Consider the following 21,586-nt stretch of genomic DNA (forward strand, 5'->3'; position numbering starts at 1 on the left):
CAGGAGAGAGGATCATAATATATTTCAATGTTATGAATTACACATGTAAAAATTCCAGGATAAAGAACAGTCTTAATACAAAACACACTAGTAAGATTTAGAAAGTTATGTGCAAATTTGGTGGCAGTTATAAGACTAAGAAGATCTATTTAAAAGATGCTACAGTAATCTTATGCATAGGTCAACTCAACAATTTCCCAAAATCACTGTCCTAAATATAAAATATATTTTTCTCCATTGGGACCCTTTCATACCGTAAAGTGGAAATCTACAAAATAACTTTAAAATCTTAATCTGATGCATAAGTTGTTTTCTCCTGATTAACATTCAAATCTCATGGCTTTTATATCATATATTATTATTGGAACACTGGAGAGCACAAAACCAAAAGAACTCCAATTAAACTTTAAAATTCTTGGTAGGTATGAATACACTAATAAATATGATATAATAATGAACGTAAACATAATAATCAACATTAAAAAGGTAAAATATCAAGCTATAAAATATCGATAATAAATGGGAAAACAATCATTCCTTTTAGATAATATATTCTCATAAGACAAATCCTTTTTGAGAGAAGCTTGTGGGTAGACCTTTAGGTAACCTGCATGAACTAATTACTTAAAATTAATTGATATATAGTTGCTGGATTCATTTTTGAAAGTGAAAAAGCAGTTAAATTAGATTTTCCAGGTTATAGTGGACTTACTACCTTGAGCTATATGAAAACTTCAGATCCACTGTGTCATAAAAATTTTATGACTACACATTGTTTATACAGGCAAAGGAATGCCAGTGTAGTACAGTAACAAAATTGTGGGCTTTGTAATTAGATATATTTGCTTTTGAATGTTACTCCTGCTACTTAGTAACTTATGACCTTAGACAAATTGCATTTTTAAACAAATCAAAGTAAAGATAATTATACACATACATATCATAATAAAAAGGGTTTTCAACATAATATAGCAGTCATCCGGTCCATCCCAGGTTTAACTGTTTTAGCTGTTTATTTCCAAACTGTTCAATAATTTGCTTATACTGCTAGTTGATTTTTCAATTTTAGGCATTGTTAGACTTCCTGTTATGATAGATCAAAATTCAGTTCTTTCATACCACCCCTCACTACTTACCCTGTCCTCCCAATGTAAGTATATTACAATGTTTGTTTAAAATTATAAACAGTGTTTATGATATGTGACTGTATAAATATTATTACTGCAAAGCCAAGTAGGGTACTCTGATTATGTTTTTTTTTTTGTAAAACTTAAAAAAAAATTCTTTTAAGAGTAATTATCTTTTAAAAGCTCTTTAGTCTTCTATGTACCTATCCTTAATGTGAGAGAATATTAAGAAACATACATAGAGTAAGCTCAAAATCCCCTCTGCTCTTCATTTCCCTCATCACCAAGGGCAGTTTCTTTCAAATCCACAGTTTCTTATTCCCTTCATCTCTGTTTTTTCTTCCCACACCTCCCCCAACTCCCTACAACCAACCCCCAAAAAAAACCCCAAATTCATGCGTTGGCAGCTACTGGGCTGCCCAAAACGGAGAACAGTCCTACTCTCTCTAGCCACACTAGAGACTGTAGGAGGGCAAATGGTATTTAGATGAACCTGCAGGCTCTGGTTTCAGGCTTACTTCTCACAACTCCTTAAATTACCTAAACATTTAGGTAATTTTTTTTGTTTCCTCAAAATGATGCTTCTTAAAAGAACTTTCTAAAAACAATATAATTCAATAACTAATATTGAGAAGAGCAAAATACCTTACCAGTAGGTTGGGGAAAAACTGGAGGAATGGTTCCAGGTGGTACAGCAGGAGGATAACTTGGAAATATTGGTGGAGGCAAAGGGAAATTCACTCCTAAGGAGCCCTATGGAAGTATTTAAAAGTTATAAAACAATGCAACAAAAACATCCAGAGGGATTAATTAAAGAGTTAGTAGAGAATTCATGGACAGTTCTCACCAATTGTTGTAAAGCAAAAAGTGCAGCTTTTTCCTTGGCTTCATTTTCAGAATGGCACTGTGGCCCATGTACCAGTAAGCCATTAGATAATTTTACCTGGCAAACTGTCATTGTCTAAAAAAAAGAACATGAATGGTTATGAAGTTATCTGTCCAGGAAGTCGACCTCCTCCTCCAAAGCTTAGTTTAAACAAATGGAATAATTTCATCTAACATTTTGTAAAAAAAAATTTAAGAATTCAAAAAGGGACTATCAGCTTAAGTTCTGGTTTATGATGCAAAAACTTTACCATTGTTGCCTTATCTTTCAATGTTTACAAAGTTAAAATGATCTCTAAGCTAGCTGAAGGACCAACCATCATAATGTAAACGAAAGCCAGCAAAACTTTTTTCTTTATATCTCGGATCAGGAAACTAGGTTTTCTACTTGTTTTGTATGTAAGATTTTATTGGAACACAGCCAAGCCCACTCTTATGTATCACCTATGGCTGTTTTCATACTGGAATTGCAGAGGTGAGTAGTTGTGACAGAGATGATATGGCCCACAAAGCCTAAAATATTTACTATCTGGCCATTTATAGAAAATATCTGCTGACCCCTGCTTTCCACCATCCTTTACATAGCACATATTTCGCTAATATGAATTAACTGCTAAAATTTAAAAGACTCAGAGGTTCTGACTGATTTTATATTTACATTTAAATGATAACTCTTTACAGTATGCGCTTTTCTTTTATAAAAAAGATTTTTTAAAAATGTTACTTTTTCAAAAGGTAGCCATTTTTATGTAGTATTATTAGTTTAATCATGCTTTCTGCTTTAGGTGAGAATGTGTCAAGAATCTGGATGTAAAAAGGAGAAAACAGCCTTCCTGCTGTGGTTCTCAAGGTGCAGTGTGGGGATCCTGGAGGTCCCTGAGCCCCTTTCTGGGGATCCTTGAGGTTCAAACTATTTTTATTATAATATGAAAATGCTATTTGCCCTTTTCACTCTCATTTTTTCATAAGTATACAGAGAACAAAAAGTTCATTGATATAATTTCAGATTCTACATTGCCCTAACTTTTAAGAAAATACCATGTTTTAATGTAGTATCAAAGAATATCCACAGTTACATGAAAAGGCTATTAAAATTTTCTTCCTTTTTCCAACTATCTATTTGTGTGAGGCCAGATTTTCTTCATATAATTCAACCAAAACCACGTATTACAAGAGATTGATAGTAAGAAGCAGATATGAGAATCTAGCTTCTCTATTCAGCTAGAAGATGGATAAGGCTTGCAAAAATGTAGAGCAATGCGACTCTTCTCATTAAATGTTTTTCCAAGTCTTTTTTTTTTTTTTTTTTTTGCGGTACGCGGGCCTCTCACTGCTGTGGCCTATCCCGTTGCGGAGCACAGGTTCCGGACGTGTAGGCTCAGCGGCCATGGCTCACGGGCCCAGCCGCTCCGCGGCATGTGGGATCTTCCCGGACCGGGGCACAAACCCGTGTCCCCTGCATCGGCAGGCGGACTCTCAACCACTGTGCCACCAGGGAAGCCCTCAAAGTCATTTTTAATTAACAACATAAAAAATTTTTTTCAGTTTTAATTTTTAATTTGGTAAATATGGATATAACACAAGTAAACAAAAGTTCTTTGGGGTCCTCAAAAAAAAGATGGGGAGTTTCTGAGACCAAAAAGTTTGAAAACTGCTGCTGGAGACCAAGATCCCTAGCTCTATCAGTCTGAAGAATCTTGCGAGGCTACCTGCGGCCCAGGTTCCTCTACCAGTTTCTCTGAGGGGTCTAGTTATGCATAAATGGAAGACCCAGAGTGAGAGGTATTAATCTATGCTGCTCATAAAGTCAAAAAAATCAGCTCCACTATATTATTTCAGCCAAAGATTTTCAGTCAATTTATTTAAGCTCAGTGTTCAATAAGTTATGTAAATGGAAGAACGGTAGTATACAATACCTGTGGTGTTCTCAGAAAGGAGAAATCTGGTTGTGGCATTCCAACAAGGGAACAAATTCGAGAAAGTTCAGTTACTGGTGTGGACACAGCAGGAATCTGGCTGGCAGCAGGCCAGCACACACTGTCCACAGACTGAACATTATGGTACTCACTAGCACTGTGAGGCTTGTTCATATAAGATGCTGCCAAAAAAGAGAAAAGGACATATCCACATTAAATGATATCTCAAACTATGCAATTATGGCAGGGCTTTACAGAATAGCAAGGAGGACATTGTTAAAAAGTGAGAAGAGGAATCTCCCATGAAGCAAATATAAGAACTATTTAGTTTTGCCTAAAATGACTAAATTCAATGAAGATTTTAGATGATTAATTACTCATATATAATTAAGACAAAGATTTAAAAATACAAGTAGATGACTGCCAAAAATTAGCATTGTGAGAGATTAATGACTACTTAGCTATTTACAGGCAAAATCTAAACATGCAAATGGCTTTCTTGAGCTGATTTACAATTAATTCTTAAGTTCTGAGGCTTTAGCTTCAGTCTTCTCAAAATTCCATCCTATTTTCTGAGACACATGGATGAATGTTTCTTTTGCTCTAAAATAATGCTTCTTAAAAGTTTTTCTGAAATTAAGTCTTTTAAGTGCCTTTATTATGATATAAAAATTCTGAAAGTTCACATTCTTTATAAACAACAAACTCACCAACAGAACAAAAAGCACACCCCAGTGAAGAATGAATCTAAACCTCTTACTGTTATAGATTAAAAAAAAAAAAAAGTGGGCTTCCCTGGTGGTGCAGTGGTTGGGAGTCCGCCTGCCGATGCAGGGGACACGGGTTCGTGCCCCGGTCCGGGAAGATGCCACATGCCGCAGAACGGCTGGGCCCGTGAGCCATGGCCGCTGAGCCTGCGCGTCCGGAGCCTGTGCTCCGCAGCGGGATGAGGCTACAGCAGTGAGAGGCCCGCGTACCGCAGTTAAGTGGCTTGCCTGAAGTCACACATTAGTTTTGTTACATGAGCTGGATTCCGAGTTCTTGACTCTAAGGTAGATGATATTTTTTACTATACTGAAGTATAGTAAAAGTTACTTGTTTTTGACAGTGGGACCATATTTATCCAATATTGTTTTAAAATTTTATTTTGCTCTATTTCAAGAGCATATCTGTCCCTATGATAGATATTGTTTCCTGATAGTTACTGGAATTTAAAATTATTTATCCCAATACTCAGTGGAGTATAAATGAAGTTAGGCTCTGATTTTGATACTTAATAAACGCAGATTAGCTTATTTCAAAATGTTTTTTACCTCTCTGAGAAACTTCTGTCCCCAACCTACTTTTACATGAGTCATTTTTCCTGGTAGGCTTTTGCAGATAATTACAGTCAAAATATTAAAGTAGAGGGGATGCAGAAGGTAGGGGTAATGATGGACATCTACTGAAATCCAGCTATGTGCCAGATGTTATGCTATAGGCTTCTTAGACTTTAGGTAAGTGCCCACTTTCCAGTGTGTGTGCCTCCATTAATTATTTTAAATTGATTTTACAGCTTCTTCTATTTTTATGTTGGTCAAGTTATTTTAACGTAATACTAATATCAATTATTTGCACCTATGATGTGTCAGACACAGTGCTAACTGCTTTATGTATGTCATACAATTATCACAACCATCATTTGCAATGTTATTTTATAGATAAAAGAATTTATAGAAAAGTTAAGTAATGTATTTAAGTTACATAATCATTTTTAAATTACTGAGAAAAAGCTAAAATGTGAAAACCTTTCCAGGTTTGGGATCTCCAGAATGAATATCTGTAATAGTATAATTTAAGTAGTCACAAGGAGGGACTTCCCTGGTGGCACAGTGCTTAAGAATCCGCCTTCCAATGCAGTGGATGCCGGTTCGATCCCTGGTCAGGGAACTAGATCCCACATTCATGGAGCCTGCTGGTTGCAACTAAGGAACACATGTGCCACAAATAAGGAGCTGGCGAACCGCAACTAAGGAGCCCGCCTGCCACAATTAAGACCCGGTGCAACGAAAATAAATAATAAAATTAAATTAAATTAAATAAAAAAAATAAACTTATTAAAAAAAAGAAATATTGAAAAAACATAGAAGACATTTAGGGACTACAGATCTATTGGTTACATAGTTACATTGTTATATAAATGACACAAGTATAAAATCGTACTCTTATTTGTTACTCTTTTTTTTTTGCGGTATGTGGGCCTCTCACTGTTGTGGCCTCTCCCGTTGCAGAGCACAGGCTCCGGATGCGCAGGCTAAGCGGCCATGGCTCCCGGGCCTAGCTGCTCCGCGGCATGTGGTATCTTCCCGGACCGGGGCATGAACCCGTGTCCCCTGCATTGGCAGGCAGACTCTCAACCTCTGTGCCACCAGGGAAGCCCATGTTACTCTTAATTATCCTTAATTATCTTTAAAAATCACATGATTAAAAAAAAATGAACTGGATTTTTGAAGTGATTGGTTATTAGTACTAGTACTTAGCTTACTTACTTAATTTCTTACTTTGTTTAGGCTGTGAGGAAGATCCATATTCATCTCTTCTATTGGAGGAAACAGTGACTTCATTACCAAATTGTTTCATCTCATTCTTATGGTCCACAGTGTCAGAGCCATCAATTTTTAGAATTTCTTTAAGCATCCGAGTTCCCTTCTATTTTGAAAATGATTGGTATGGAGATAGTAGGGATAAGGGAGAAAAGTTAAAAGCTACAGACCTTACTGATGTTTCTTTTAATAAGTTCCATTGTTAAAAATTAAGATGATAACTACATTCAGATAGAGAATAAGGAAAACAAGAGTTGAAAAAAAATTCACATTCCCTGGCAAAGAAACAATACTTATCATTCTGCTTAACTTTTGACCAAATTGTCTAGTGGCCATGTTTGAAAAGCAAGGGAGCTATGGTGGCTAAATTGCCCAGGGCAGCCCGATCTTTCTCACAGGATGACAATAATAATGCCACACACCAGTCTACATAAGAGAAAGTGTTTTAACTGTTGCACAGGGTATGTGTGGCTAACAGTAATGAAATTACCATAGTGTACAAGCTCTTTCAAAATACGAACCATAGCAAATGACTGTGGTGACAAATGTTCTTCGCTTGGAGGCTCTTCATGATGAGATGACTGTACTTCATTTTCTTTGGAGATATTCAAGGATGCTAAGAAGTTCTCAATTCCAGGATTAGGCTAAAAGAATAAATATTTTGTGCATGAAGATGAAAGTACAAGGACACGAAAATAGCTGAGAGTTTTATGTACAAAAATGATCATTTAATTTTCACTCAATCTTCTTCCCAGGTGTTAAAGTTTGGGAAGAGAACTTGTATAAACCAGTCTTTTAGCTTATCAATGGCATTTGGATAACTAGTTTCAACCTTTCAGTTTTCTGAGACTTCTGCACTCTCATTTCTCTTCAAAAGCTTAACATTACATTTGGCAGGCCCTTCAAACGCCTGTTAAGAGAGTACGAATGAGTTTTTGTGCAAATAAAATTATAATTCCGACTTAACAGTATTCTAAATAAACTGCTGCAAACTTTTTAATGTGTTATTTTCTCTTTTATACCATGAGAAAAAAGGGGGCTCATAAACTTGATGAGGGAAAAAATTCCATCTTTATTTTCATTAATTTCTAAATGAGACTTAGTATTCCCTTCAATTATGAATGTAGGCAATATAACACAATGGTGGTGATTCTAATGGTATTTCAATATTACTGGTTTTCTTTCAAATCTTATGTATTTTACTGTAGCATTAAAACTATTATTCTGAGAAAGAGTCCATAGGCTTCACCAAAGAGGTCCACGGCACAGAGTTTATGAACCCCTTCTCTAGAAGAAAGGAAATTATAGCATTAAGAGTTGCAGAAAGAGATGACTCTGAAAGTCATGCAATTCAACCCTTTATTGGTATCTAAAAATTAACGGGCTGAGAACCTGTTATGTGCCAAGATATCTTCTAAGGTATCTCTTTTTTTTTTGCGGTACGCGGGCTTCTCACTGTTGTGGCCTCTCCCATTGCGGAGCACAGGCTCCGGACGCGCAGGCTCAGCAGCCAAGGCTCACGGGCCCAGCCGCTCCGCAGCATGTGGGATCTTCCCGGACCGGGGCACAAACCCGTGTCCCCTGCATCGGCAGGCAGACTCTCAACCACTGAGACATCAGGGAAGCCCTAAGGTATCTTTTATAAATGTAATATATTATAGCTTATAAGAGATCTAATTTTTAAGAACTTTGTGTTATATAATATGCATATAAAATGCACATAAGTGTACATAAATATTTTTAGACTTAAAATGTTTTTTTGATTATAAAATATATACATACTCCTTATCAAACAACAAACTATATAAAATAAAACATAAATGATCTCAGTTTCCCCCATTAACCTAACTCCACAGAATTAACTGTTAACTTTGCCATGTTGGTCCATATACTTTCATTGAATATATAAACATACTTCTACATATTTTATATATATAATGTACCCACATATATGTAGGTACGTTTGTATGTATTTATGTATATACAGACTATATATAATGAGAGACACAAGTGATATATTTTTATCTCCATTTTAAAGATGAAGAAATTGAGGCTGTGAGAAGTGTAGTGAACTGCTCAAGGCCACCCAGCTGTTAAATGGCAGGACCAGAACTTCAGGTCTCTCTAGTTCCAAATCCTGGACTCTAGCTGTACAACCTCCCATCCAAGTGACTGACAGGCTCAGCAACCCTCCTGTCATGCACTTTATGAATCTGGCTGAAAGGGCTGCAAAATTCAGTCAGATGCCACAGAGCCACCAACTACAATAAAAAGTGGGCTACTAGCATAGTGCAGGGAGATCAGCTCGGTGCTTTGTGACCACCTAGAGGGGTGGGATAGGGAGGGTGGGAGGGAGGGAGGGAGACTCAAGAGGGAAGAGATATGGGGACATATGTATATGTATAACTGATTCACTTTGTTATAAAGCAGAAACTAACACACCATTGTAAAGCAATTATACTCCAATAAAGATGTTTAAAAAAAAAGAAAAAAAAAAGTGGGCTACTAGAAATGTGATTTTAAGAAGCTTACCTGCCTATTCGATATTTTTTGTGACCGACTCTCAGTTTTAGGACTCTTACACTCTTCTTTAACTAGAGACAAGAAAACAGAAATTTTGTTAAATGAAATTTGTTGCACACCAATTAAATCTACCAAGTATTTACCATAGCAAGGCACTGTGTAAAAAATTCACAGAATTCCAAGGAGACAAAGGCCCTGATCTTGAGGAACTTATAATTTAGATGAGGGTGAGAAGAGAAACTCACAGATGACAACAATAAGGGAAAAAGAAAGGTGGCATCTAACTGAGCCTTGCAGGACGGCAGGTTTCCAAAGGGCAGAATAAGAGGCTAAGTACTCCAGCAAAGGAAATAATAGGAGAAAGATAAATAATAGTAGAAGTAGAAAGCAAGGAATATTTGTGGAACTAAAAACAGACCAGTTCTGCTGGAGGTTGAGGAATATAATGCAGCTTAATTTAACTAGAGAAGCAGGCTGCAGCCACAATCTGCAAAGGACTGAAGACTACGGAATTACACTGGCAGGCAATAGGCACAATCACAGAAAGGTTTTGAGCTGGTAGGAATCTGATCAGAATTGTGCCTTAAGAAAATTATAATATGGCATGGCTTATTAGCTAGGTAGAAGGAGTAAGAGACCAAGTAGGAAGCTATTTTAGTATTCCTGTTAAGGGGAAATGACAGGAACAGAAAGAAAGTGAAAAGGATGGATTAGAAGAGGAAGGAGGAAAGGGAAAAAAGAAGAAAACAAGGAAGGAAGAAAGGGAGGAAGAAGGGAGAGAGGGAGAGACAAAAGAGGAAAGAGGATGAGGAAAGAAGTAAGAGGGAGGGAAGGGATGGAATGAGAGAGGAAGGAAGGGACAAAGATGGGAAGGAAAGGGAAGAGAGGGAACAGAGAGGGGAAAAGAAAGGAAGAAAGGAAGGTAAGGAAGAATTCTTGCAAAAAGGAGGAAAATAAAAAGTGACACCACTGCTATTCAACACCGTACTGGTGGTTTTATCCGCAGCAATTAGGTAAGAAAAATAAAAGGCATCCAGATTGTATAGGAAGAAGTAAAACTATCTCTATTTGCAGAAGCCAAAAAAATTAGGGCAAATAAATAAGTTCAACAAGGTGGGAGGATACAAGATCAATATACAAGAGTCAGTTTTATTTCTATAAGTAGTAATGAACAATCTCCCCCCCACCAAATTAAGAACACAGTTCCACTGACAATAGTATTACATAGAATAAAATACTTAGAAATAAATTTAACAAAAAAAGTTCAAGACTTGTACACTGAAAACTATAAGACATCACTGAAAGAAGTAGAAAGGCTTAATATTGCTAAATGACAGTACTACCCAAAGTGGTCTACAGATTCAATATGATCCCTATAAAAATTCCAGCTGCCATATTTGCAGAAATAGACAAGCTGATCCTAAAATTCATATGGCAATGCAAGAGACCAGAACAGACAAAATAATCTTGAAAAAGAAAAACAATGTTGGAGGATTCAAACTTCCCGATTTCAAAACTGATAACAAAGCTATGGTAATGAAGATGGTGTGTTGTTCCAAAAAGATGTCATATAGATAGGTGAAATGGAATTGACAAACTAGAAATAAACCCATACATCTATGGTCAACTGATTTCTGACAAGGGTGCCAAGACAATTCAATGGAGTGCAAAGAGAATTCTATGGGGAAAGAACTGTCTTTTAGCAAATAGTTCTGGGACAACTAGATATCTACATGCAAAAGAGTGAATACGGACCCCTACCTCATACCATGTATATACTTATTCAAAAATGAAAAAAGGACCTAAATGTTAGAGCTAAAACTATAACACTCTTAGAAGAAAACATAGGTGTAAATTTGTGTGACCTTGAATTAGGCAATGGTTTCTTAGATGATACCTAAAGCATAAGCAAACAAAGAAAAAGTAGAAAAAAACAGATAAATCGGACTTGATGAAAATTAAATACTTTTGTACTTCAAGGACACTGTATAAAAAGTTAAGAGACAACCCAGAGAATGAGAGCATATATTTGCAAATCAAATATCTGCTCAGCATATAGGATATAGAATATAAAAAGAAGTCTTACAACTCAAGAATAAAAAGATAACCCAATTTTAAAATGAGCAAAGGATATGAATATATATTACTCCAAGAAGAAATACAAACAGCCAATAAGCACATGAAAAAATGTTCAACACTATTATTAGTCATTAATGAATTACAAATGAAAACCACAAGGAGACTCCAGTTTACATTCACTAGGATGGCTATAATAAAAAAGATGGATAATAACAAGTGTTATAGAGGATGTAAAGAAATTGGATCCTCATATATTGCTGGTGGGAATGTAAAATGGTACAGCTACTTTGGAAAACAGTTTGGTAGTTCCACAAAAAGTTAAGCATAGAGTTAACACATGACTCAATTATTCCATTCATTCATATATACCCAAGAGAACTGCAAACATATGTTCACACAAAAACTTGTACATAAACATCCACAGCAGCATTATTTATTACAGCCCAAAGGTGGAAACAATCCAAATGTCCATCAATGGATGAATGGATAAACAAAATGTAGTATTCATACTACAGAATACTGTTCAGCTGTAAAAAGGAATGAAGTACTGATACATGCTACAACATGGATGAACCTTGAAAAGACTATGCCAAGTGAAAGGAGCCAGTCTCAAAGGTCCCATATTTTATGGTTCTGTTTACATGAAATATCCAGAATAGGTCAATTCACAGAGGCAGAAGTAAATTAGTGGTTGCCAGGGCTAGGGGAATCACTACTAACAAGTATGGTGTTTCTTTTTGGGGAGATGAAATTGTTCTAAATTTAGACAGTGGCACTGGTTGTACAACTTTGTGAAAACACCAAAAAACACTGATTGTATACTTTAAAAGGATGAATTTTATCATGTATGAATTATAACTCAATAAAGCTGTTAATTACAAAAATAAAAGGAAGCAGTTAGCACCAAAAGTATACTTTCTAACTCATAACTTACATTTTCTGTGAGGCTCATGTTTTCTTTGCTTAACACTGTTCTCATTAAAGCCAGATTTGTGATGTTGAGTTACTTGACTTATTTCTTGAGGTAGAACTGCACCCTGAAAATTAAAATTCTTATAAATGATTTACACAAACTCTTAATATTAAAACTACTTCTCTTCCTCAATGCTTAATAAATACTTTATTATTTTTATAAAAGTTATAGAGCTCACTAGAAAAAGATTTAAGGAATGCAGAAAAGTATAGAGAATTTAAGAAAACCACTCAAATTCTACCGCCCACAAAATAACCATTAACATTACGATCACCACTCCAGACGTTTCTCTATGCATTAGTTAGATAGTAAGGTACACAGAAAACAATCATTTTACAAAAATGCTTTCAATAGAAATAATTCAATCTAATTTTGTTTGAAGTTAATACAGAAACTAAAGATTAAACTTTAGGTGGATGTTTCTTCATAACAGAAATATCAGCCTCTAAAGATCCCTCTAGATTTGCTTCAGAATAATCCTATCTCTGGGGTATGTGGGAATAGGAAATGAATAGGTATCATGGAAGAAACAGAACTGGACATGTTCAAGGTAAAGGATGGGTACATGTAGATTTATTATACTATTTTCTTGACTTCGTGATTTAAAACATTTCCATCAGAGTTTTAAAAAATTCATCACTCCTGTCCCTATGTTATAAAAGTTGAGGATATTATTAGCCCTTTCACATCCTTTCCCCTAATGCCTGGTTTTTATTGATTAATATTTTCTAATGTCAAGGTTTTCAAACGCTGGAAGACTATTACTACTACCAGATAGCAGGACTGATCATAAAGCTGCTGTAATTGAGACAGTGCACGAATGGACAAAATTAGCAAAATGACATGAGCAAGTTTCATATAAAGATCACAGCAGACCCTTTTGCTTTCTGACAGGGAGAAGAGACCTGAAGGCAAAAAGAGACAGATAACTTGCCACAGCTGAAGTGGGAAGGGGAAGCAGAAGTAGGGGCTGGAGATGTTCAATACAAATTAATCACTTTGCAATGATTACACAATTTTGCTTTTGGTGGGCCCTATTTAATTTTTTCTGAGCACAGACAAATGAACACTGGGTACATGTGGGCTCTTTACTAGGGCTCTTTACTCTTTTAAAAAAAGGGCTCTTTACTCTTTAAAAAAAAGGGCCAAGAGATTTCCATCCACATAGCACAATGGCTTGTGGGGGACTCTGACTCTAAAGAAGGGAATTAGAACAGCAGGTTCAATAAATTGGTGTGAACGAATACTGTGTGTCTATTATGTGCCAGGCATGGTTAAGATGTACTTTGCATGCATTATCTTAACATCATTATAATAATGCTATAATCTTAAAAATACTATGGTGTATTTTGATTCCATGTTATAGAGGAGTAAACTGAGGCTCAAAGTGATAATGTAATTGGTTACAGAACTAAATAGGAGAGCTGATATCTGAGCTCTAAAACCCATGTTCACAGTACCATTTCAGAGAAAAAGTGCCCTAAGTTTAATTAGAAAGAAAATATCCTACTTTTAAGTATGTTTTTTTGAGTTCTTCTGTTTGATGTCTACATAAAGCTATTTGTGTCAGTCACATTGTCATATTCTGCCAATAAAGACTTGAATGTTCTTTTAAACACTTAAAAAAAAAATAAATTTATTTATTTATTTTTGGCTGTGTTGGGTCTTTGTTGCTGGGCATGGGCTTTCTCTAGTTGCGGCGAGCGGGGGCTACTCTTTGTTGCGGTGAGTGGGCTTCTCATCGCGGTGGCTTCTCTTGTGGCGAAGCACAGGCTCTAGGCGCGTGGGCTTCAGTAGTTGTGACACATGGGCTCAGTAGTTGTGGCCCGCGGGCTCTAGAGCGCAGGCTCAGTAGTTGTGGCGCACAGGCTTAGTTGCTCTGTGGCATGTGGGACCTTCCCAGACCAGGGCTCGAACCCGTGTCCCCTGAGTTGGCAGGTGGATTCTTAACCACTGCGCCACCAGAAGCCCTTAAAGACTTTTTGAAAGAGCAGTTTTAGGTTCACACCAATACTGAGAGGAAGGTACAGAGATTTCCCCTATACCTCCCGCCCCACACATGCATAGCCTTCCCCATTATCAACATCCCCACTGGAGTGGTGCATTTGTGACAACTGATGAACCTACAATGACATATAATTGTTACCCCAAGTCCTTATTTTACATTGGGTTCACTCTTGGTGTTGTATATTCTATGGGTTTGGACAAGTGCGTAACGACATATATCCATCACTATAGTATCATACAGAGCATATTCAATGCTCTAAAAATCTTCTGTGCTCCACCAATTCATCTCTCCCATTCCCAATAATCTCTGGCAACCACTGATATTTTTACTGACTCTATAGTTTTGCCTTTTCCAGAAGCATGAATACCTTTTTTTATAAAAAAAAATCATGTTGAGTTCTCTATAATTTGCTTATCAGATGAATTCCAGGCTGCTTATTAAGGCTTCATGGATATAAGTGTTATATGTGGTGGCTCATAATTCTTAGAATATACAAGAGATAAAACATGGGGGTGTTCAGCTGATATAAATAATGAAATAGCACCTAATAATAAGAGATGCATACAGAAGATTCTGAGGAAATATAATATCAAGTGTGGCATTCCATCTCAAGGAAATTGGTGGTCACAGCTAGTAGACTTTTTGGCAGTGAGAGAGGAAAGGGCATCCTAAGTGGAAGGAACAATGCAAACACATAATCTGAAATGGAAATTACCTGTTTATGGGAAAGGGAAAGCTAGGAGACCAATCTGATTAGAACAGACCATTTTACCAAATAGTTGACATACTTTATATAAGAACTAGGCAGAGTTGGATTATAGAAGGCCTAAATATTAGTTTGAGTTGAGGTTGAATTCCACTAGTATTAAACAGGAAGCCCTATACATTCTAGAGTATTTGAACAACACTATTTGAGGGCTGGAAAAGACCTCAGAGTTCATCTAAGTCCAAGCCTTAATTTTATACACGAGGCCACAGAAGCCCAGGGAAATCAGATTTGTGCAACTTGAGGCACAAAACCTGATTTCCTGATTCTGAGTCTAATACCAGATTTATCTTCACTACACTGCCACAGGGTATAAACTGAGTTCAAAAGCAGGAGTCCTTATTAATTGTTAGATACGTTGCTCAATTATGCCATGATTGAGCAACACTGGTGAAAGGCTCTTTAGGAAAGATTAGGCAGGAAGTACTATGTAAGAAGGACTAGAAAGGAAAGACATAAGAAGCAGGAAGCACAGATAGGAGGTTAATCTAGGGCTGGGATGACAATTTAAGGTCCAGTTGTAAAAACTGAGAAGGGGTAAAAAGATTTGGGGACTCAATGCAAAAAATGTTAGAGAGAAGAAGCAAAAATTTTTGACTTCATGCTTTTCAGATTATATGCTTGAGTAAATGGTTGTGTTAGAAAATAAGGATAAGAGAAGAGGCTTTAGATGAGGTCAGTTGTGAGATATCCTGAAGTTGAGGTGATGGCAGAGCATCCATCTATACCTGTATTCTAGAAAGTTGGAGATATTGGGTTAGATCTTGATTGAGAGGTTGGAATTAGAGACATAGATTAAGTGTTAGTTAGCAGAGAAGAAAGACCCAAAGTCACCAGTCAAGGAATAAGGCAAAAGGGAAAAGAAAACTGTTGCGTTCTAGGGGACAGCCCCCAGTGAAAGGCTGGAAGAACAGAGGTTAACAAAGAGCCTGAACAAATAGGGAAAGGAAAGAGGAGAGACTCGGGGAAATGTTTTCTCTTAGAGCAAAACTCCTTGAAAGAATTACCCATATTTGCTGCCTCCAATTTCTCTCTTCCTCTTTTCTCTTAAACCCACTCAAATCAGTATTTCGCTCCTATCACTTAACTGAAACTGTTCTCGTCAAGGTTCCCAATGGCCTTCGTGTGCTAAATCCCGTGCATAGTCAATTCTCAGTTTTCATCTTAATTGATCCATCAGCAGCGTTTGACACAGTTGATTACTCTGTTCTCTCTGACATCTGTTCTTCACGTGGCATCTAGAAACCACCCTTCCCTGGTTTTCTTCCCGTCACCAGCCATTCCTTCTCAGTCTCCTTTGTTAGTTCCACCTAGTCTCACTGACTCTTGAAGGATGGAATGCTCTAAGGCTAAGTTGTTGAACTTTTTTTCTATCTATCCACTTTCTTGGATATAGATAAATAGATATAGATATATACACATATATGCACACACACATATGCATATATACACACATATATGTATATGTGTGGGTGTATATACATATATATGTATATAATGATTCCCAAATTTCTCTCTCCAGCCTGGACAACATTGATGACCTTCAGACTCAATGTCCAACTCTACATCTCCACTCAAATATCTAACTCCAATAACTCTTCTTAAATGTTTAGTATACATCTCAAACTTACCAAAATTGAACTCCTGATCTTCCCCCACAAACCTACCAGATCTGCAGTCATTCCCATTTCAGTTAATAGCCCCTCTATCCAGACCTTAAGAGTCACGTCCTTTAATATATTCTTTCTCTTTTACCCGCCTATCCAATTCATCATCAGCTGGAAATCCCTTCCAAATATGTTTAGAATTTGACCACTTTTCACAGGATCCTACTACCCTGGTCCAAGTCAATATCAACTCTATCTTGATGATTTCAGTAGTCTCTGAACTAGTCTCTGTTTCCACCTTGGTTCCTCTACGTTCTATTCTCAAGATAACAGGCAGAGTGATCCTATTAAAATACAAGTCAAATCATGTCTCTCTGCTGTGCAAAACCCTCTGCTGATTCCCTGTCTCACTGAGTAAAAAGCCAATGTCCTTATAATGGTCCAGGAGGTCCTACATAGTATCAATCTCTTACCTCTCTAATTACATTTCCTACAACTCACCCTACTGATTCAGCCAAACGGTCTCCTCATCCTTGTGTATGCCAGGGGTCACCACCCCCAACAGGGCCTTTGACTTTGTCTTGAATACTCTCCCCTCAGGTATCTGTATATCCACTCTTCATTTCGTTCAAATCTTTGCTCAAATGTTACCTGAACATTCCACTTAAAACTGCAGGGCATTTCCCTGGTGGTGCAGTGGTTAAGACTCCACACTCCCAAGGCAGGGGGCCCGGGTTCGATCCCTGGTCAGGGAACCAGATCCCACATGCATGCTGCAACTTAGAGTTCTCATGCCACAACTAAGGAGTCCATGTGCTGCAACTAAGAAGCCAGTAAATCGCAACTAAGGAGCTGATGAGCTGCAACTAAGGAGCCCACCTGCTGCAACTAAGTAGCTGATGAGCTGCAACTAAGGAGCCTGCCTGCTACAACCAAGACCCAGCACAACCAAAATTTAAAAAAAAACCCAAACCAGAAAACAAATCAACAAAGCAAAAAACCAAAAACAACCCCCCCCTAAAAAACCAATAACGAGAAAACAAAAACAAAAACCCTGCAAAACCTTGCCTTCCCCCTCCCCAAAATTCCCTATCCTGTTTCCCTGCAATTTTTCTCAAACTTATATTATCATCTAATATACCATTTTTTTTTGGTCTTATTTATTGTCCTTTCCTCCCTACAGTACTAACTGTATGAGAGCCAGGATTTTTGTTTTGTTTGCAGCTATATTCTCAGTGCATAGAACAATGCCTGGCACATGGTAGGCATTAAATGCTTAATAAATACATGTTGAATGAATGATAAAAAAGCACTCTTGAGGAATTAGCCATATTAAATAAATAAGAGAGGAAAAGAGGGTTAAAAAATCTGGTTATGGATTACATTTATGTAGAAAGATTTATGAATGATCTAAGGAAAACTTAAAAGAGCATATTGGCAGAAGTGACCTGTGCGTTGTAACTCTCACTTTTTTTTTTTTACTTTGTTTAGATTATTTTTCCCACTTTATTATTATTTATTTAAAAACTGAAGTACAGTTGACTTACAGTGTTGTTGTCACTCTCATGTTTCATGTTTACTTTCCGAACATTCCCTTTGCTATTTTCCCCTCCCTAGCACTGATGATGCCACCATCATGGGAGGACATTAGAATAAATGAGGCCCTCATGGTGCAGGCTACTGGTTTATAAACCTGAGAGGACATTCCTTTTTGACCTAAGCTGAGAAGTTAGGTTAGTAATTAGCAAAAAATGTAGTAGGAATTCATTCCTTTTCTTTTTCCTTTTTTTTTTGTGCCTGAGTCTACTCTTTTAGCCGAATTTCTTTCCTTTTCTTAAACTCTATCAAGGAACGTGAATTTGCTCATTCACATCTAAGACAACCAACTGCCAGCATAAAGCTATACATTCAAGTGGAAGTGAGTAAGTTAATGAGTGCCATTCAAGCCTTTATTAAAAAGAAAAATTGTCTACATTCTTATTCATTAGTCCAAAAACACATGTAGCCTAAGAGAACTATGAAAATTCAAGATCAAAGTGTTATTTCTGAGATTTCAGGAGGAAAATTAATCACTGTATACCTAAAATAGAAATATAAAATAAATTTAAAAAATTTAAATGTCCATCAAGCAAGGTATACTAACCTTCTCTTGTAGAGGTGGCTGAAAGTGTTGAACCTTTCCAGATCCCTGTAAGGATTGCCAAATGTTGCAAAATTCATCATCATCTTTAGTAGGTACCTGGGAAAGTACAAAAAACTTCTTAAGGAAAACTGAAACATGAAAAAATAAAGATTCAGACTAAAAATCGAATAATTTACTTATTAAAGCTATTTAGCAGTAGACAGGATATTTAAATTTCATTATCTGTTATCTTAGTTCTTTTTTTCTGGAGCTCTGTATAGTAACCATAAAAGTATACTGCTGGAGTGAAAATGTTCTTCTACAGATGTAATTGGTTATTAAAAAATATTTAAAGCATAACAAATGCTATAAAAGATTATACTGAATCAATATCCCACCAAAAGATTTTTTTTTTGTCTTCCAGTGTACTGGCATATTATCTTATTCAAGCTAACATTTAATAATATTTATTTAAAAAATTTTTGGGACTTCCCTAGTGGCTCAGTGGTTAAGAATCCACCTCCAATGCAGGGGACACAGGTTCAATCACCGGTCCAGGGAGATCCCACATGCCGTGGAGCAACCAAACCCGTGCACCACAACTACCGAGCCTGTGTTCTAGAGCCCATGCACTGCAACTATTGAGCCCACACGCCACAACTACTGAAGCCCTCATGTTCTAGGGCCCACGTGCTGTAACTACTGAAGCCCGTGCACCTAGAGCCTGTGCTCCACAACAAGAAAAGCCACTGCAATGAGAAGGCTGTGCACCACTACAAAGTAGCCCCCGCTCGCTGCAACTAGAGAAAGCCTGCGTGCAGCAGTGAAGATCCAATGCAGCCAAAGATAAATAAAATTTAAAAAAAATTAAAAAATTTTTTATCTTACACAAAAACAATCTGATTTAAAAAATCAGCTATTACTTATGGAGAACTGATTTCATGCAAATTAAAAATCTAGAAAAATATGCAACAAAATTTGACAGTGGTTACCTATGAGATTTGAGAGGATTTTTGCTTGTTTCCTTTGTTATCATCTACTTATCTGTTTTCTAATTAGTCTATAATAAACATGTGCTATTTGGATTAAAAAGTTTGGCTAAATGTAAAACAGATAGATAGTGGGAAACAGCTGCATAGCACAGGGAGATCAGCTCAGTGCTCTGTGACCACCTAGAGGCGTGGGATAGGGAGGGTGGGAGGGAGGCTCAAGAGGGAGGGGATATGGGGATATATGGGGATATATATAGCTGATTCACTTTGTTATACAGCAGCAACTAACACAACAATGTAAAGCAATTATACTCCAATAAAGATGTTTAAAAACAAACCAAAACAAACAAAACAAAAAGTTTGGTTAAAATTTGGGGCCATGGAATTAAAGTTAAGTATCTCACACAAAACAATTCAAGTTTTGCCCTCAGGAAGATGAAATAAAGGAAATCACTCATGAGTTATATGGTGGGAATTTGAAAATTGCTTTTGATAAACATGATATAGTCCTCTCCCTTACCTTTCAAATTAATGTCATTTTGTAGGAGATAATATAGGACATTTGGGTGATATAAGACAAAATAAGTGTTAGTCTACCAAGTAAATATACAGAGAGAAAACAGATATTTTCAAGATCATTATTTAAATAAAAGTCTTACTTGAGTAGGAACAAAAAGTGATTGAGGGGAATGGTTCAGACCTCCCAAATGCCCAGATGAAATTGATGAACTTGAGCTATAGTGATTCACAGCTGGCTGTGGTTTCACAATGGCTGTCAACTTCTGATTTCCTGTTTCAGAGCGACTCCCATGAGAAAGGTTCACCAAGGCACTTGTTGGCAGTCGATAACCTCTACCAGGTGAGCACCTAAAGGTAAAAAGTTTTATCAGGGTCAGAGGAAATTAATACTAAAGGGAGCTAAAAGAATCAAATAATTTTGGGGTGGACACTCCGTAATCCTAATTAAGAAATATTACTTTTAAATTCAGTAGAGGAACTTGAAATCATAGAAAGAGCTCAATTTATAAGATTTCTGAAAAGTTTCCAAAAATGTTCTAGAGGTATAGTTGTATGTGTAGAGGTGTGTGTTAGTTTGTCCTCAGAAGGCTTGCAACATAATAGCTGAGTTAACCAAAAATTCATGAATTAAATGTCAAACTTCTTTAAAAGGTTATGAAGCTACCCTGTGTGGAGCTAGTGTGGCTCTACCTATGCAACAGGGCAAATGTTAGCTTTGATCACTTTTGTCTCCTGATCAATTGTTGAGTCCAGCTCTTTTTATCCTCATCTTCCCATCTTAATGTTCCAGAACTGGGAAGGCTAAGAGACAAGTATTTGCGATTTCCTTCCTTCCTGGCCTTGATAAAAGTGTTTAGATATTAAAATAAGCCTTCTCTGGTCAAAAGTTTTCAACTCTATCACCTCTTCAGAAAGTAATTTTCTTATATTCTGAGATCATGGGGAAGTAGAATTCCTTCATGAGAAATCTTTGTAAGATTTCTAGAAAATATTTTTGTGAGAACTATAGTTTAAGATTCTGCATTATAGAAATGAATATATGGCAGGCATGTAATCTTTTACACAGCTCTCAGTCAGTCAAGAAATCCGGTGTCTCTACCTAGGAGAGGAAAAAAAAAACCCTGAGAAAAAAGTTAATCATCTTAAAAATATATTTCAAAGTTATTTTGCCTGAAGTTATTGGTAATCAAACATTTTCATGAAAAATAAAATCAGATATGGGATCCAGACCCTGCTGCTGCATTTAAGAGTGTAGACAGTAGGGCTTCCCTGGTGGCGCAGTGGTTGAGAGTCCACCTGCTGATGCAGGTCACGCGGGTTCGTGCCCTGGTCCGGGAGGATCCCACATGCCGCAGAGCGGCTGGGCCCGTGAGCCATGGCCGCTGAGCCTGCGCGTCTGGAGCCTGTGCTCCGCAACAGGAGAGGCCGCAGCAGTGAGAGGCCCACGTACCATTAAAAAAAAAAAAAAAAAAAAAAAAAGAGGGCAA

General features: G+C 36.9%; 1 protein-coding gene across 5 annotated transcripts in view; it reads right to left on the reverse strand.

The window, feature by feature from the left end:
* The window catches only part of XRN1 (5'-3' exoribonuclease 1), a 101,470-nt gene that overhangs the window by 6,651 nt on the left and 73,233 nt on the right, over positions 1-21,586 (reverse strand). For 4 of the 5 annotated variants that reach the window (XR_003006390.1, XM_024769041.1, XM_024769040.1 and 1 more), the window contains 9 exons: positions 20,240-20,447; positions 18,610-18,705; positions 12,047-12,149; positions 9,043-9,104; positions 7,032-7,154; positions 6,457-6,616; positions 3,929-4,110; positions 1,975-2,088; positions 1,778-1,880 (listed from right to left, as the gene is read on the reverse strand). Coding sequence is in view for 4 of the 5 variants with exons in the window: in XM_024769041.1 (XP_024624809.1) it covers positions 1,778-1,880; positions 1,975-2,088; positions 3,929-4,110; positions 6,457-6,616; positions 7,032-7,154; positions 9,043-9,104; positions 12,047-12,149; positions 18,610-18,705; positions 20,240-20,447 (1,151 nt within the window). In the remaining variant the exon portion in view is untranslated. The remainder of the gene's footprint in view (positions 1-1,777; positions 1,881-1,974; positions 2,089-3,928; positions 4,111-6,456; positions 6,617-7,031; positions 7,155-9,042; positions 9,105-12,046; positions 12,150-18,609; positions 18,706-20,239; positions 20,448-21,586) is intronic. The other variant, XM_024769039.1, reaches the window with a different exon arrangement.

This window comes from Neophocaena asiaeorientalis, unplaced genomic scaffold (assembly GCF_003031525.2).
Source record: "Neophocaena asiaeorientalis asiaeorientalis breed wild unplaced genomic scaffold, Neophocaena_asiaeorientalis_V1.1 scaffold118, whole genome shotgun sequence".
Taxonomy (NCBI): domain Eukaryota; kingdom Metazoa; phylum Chordata; class Mammalia; order Artiodactyla; family Phocoenidae; genus Neophocaena; species Neophocaena asiaeorientalis.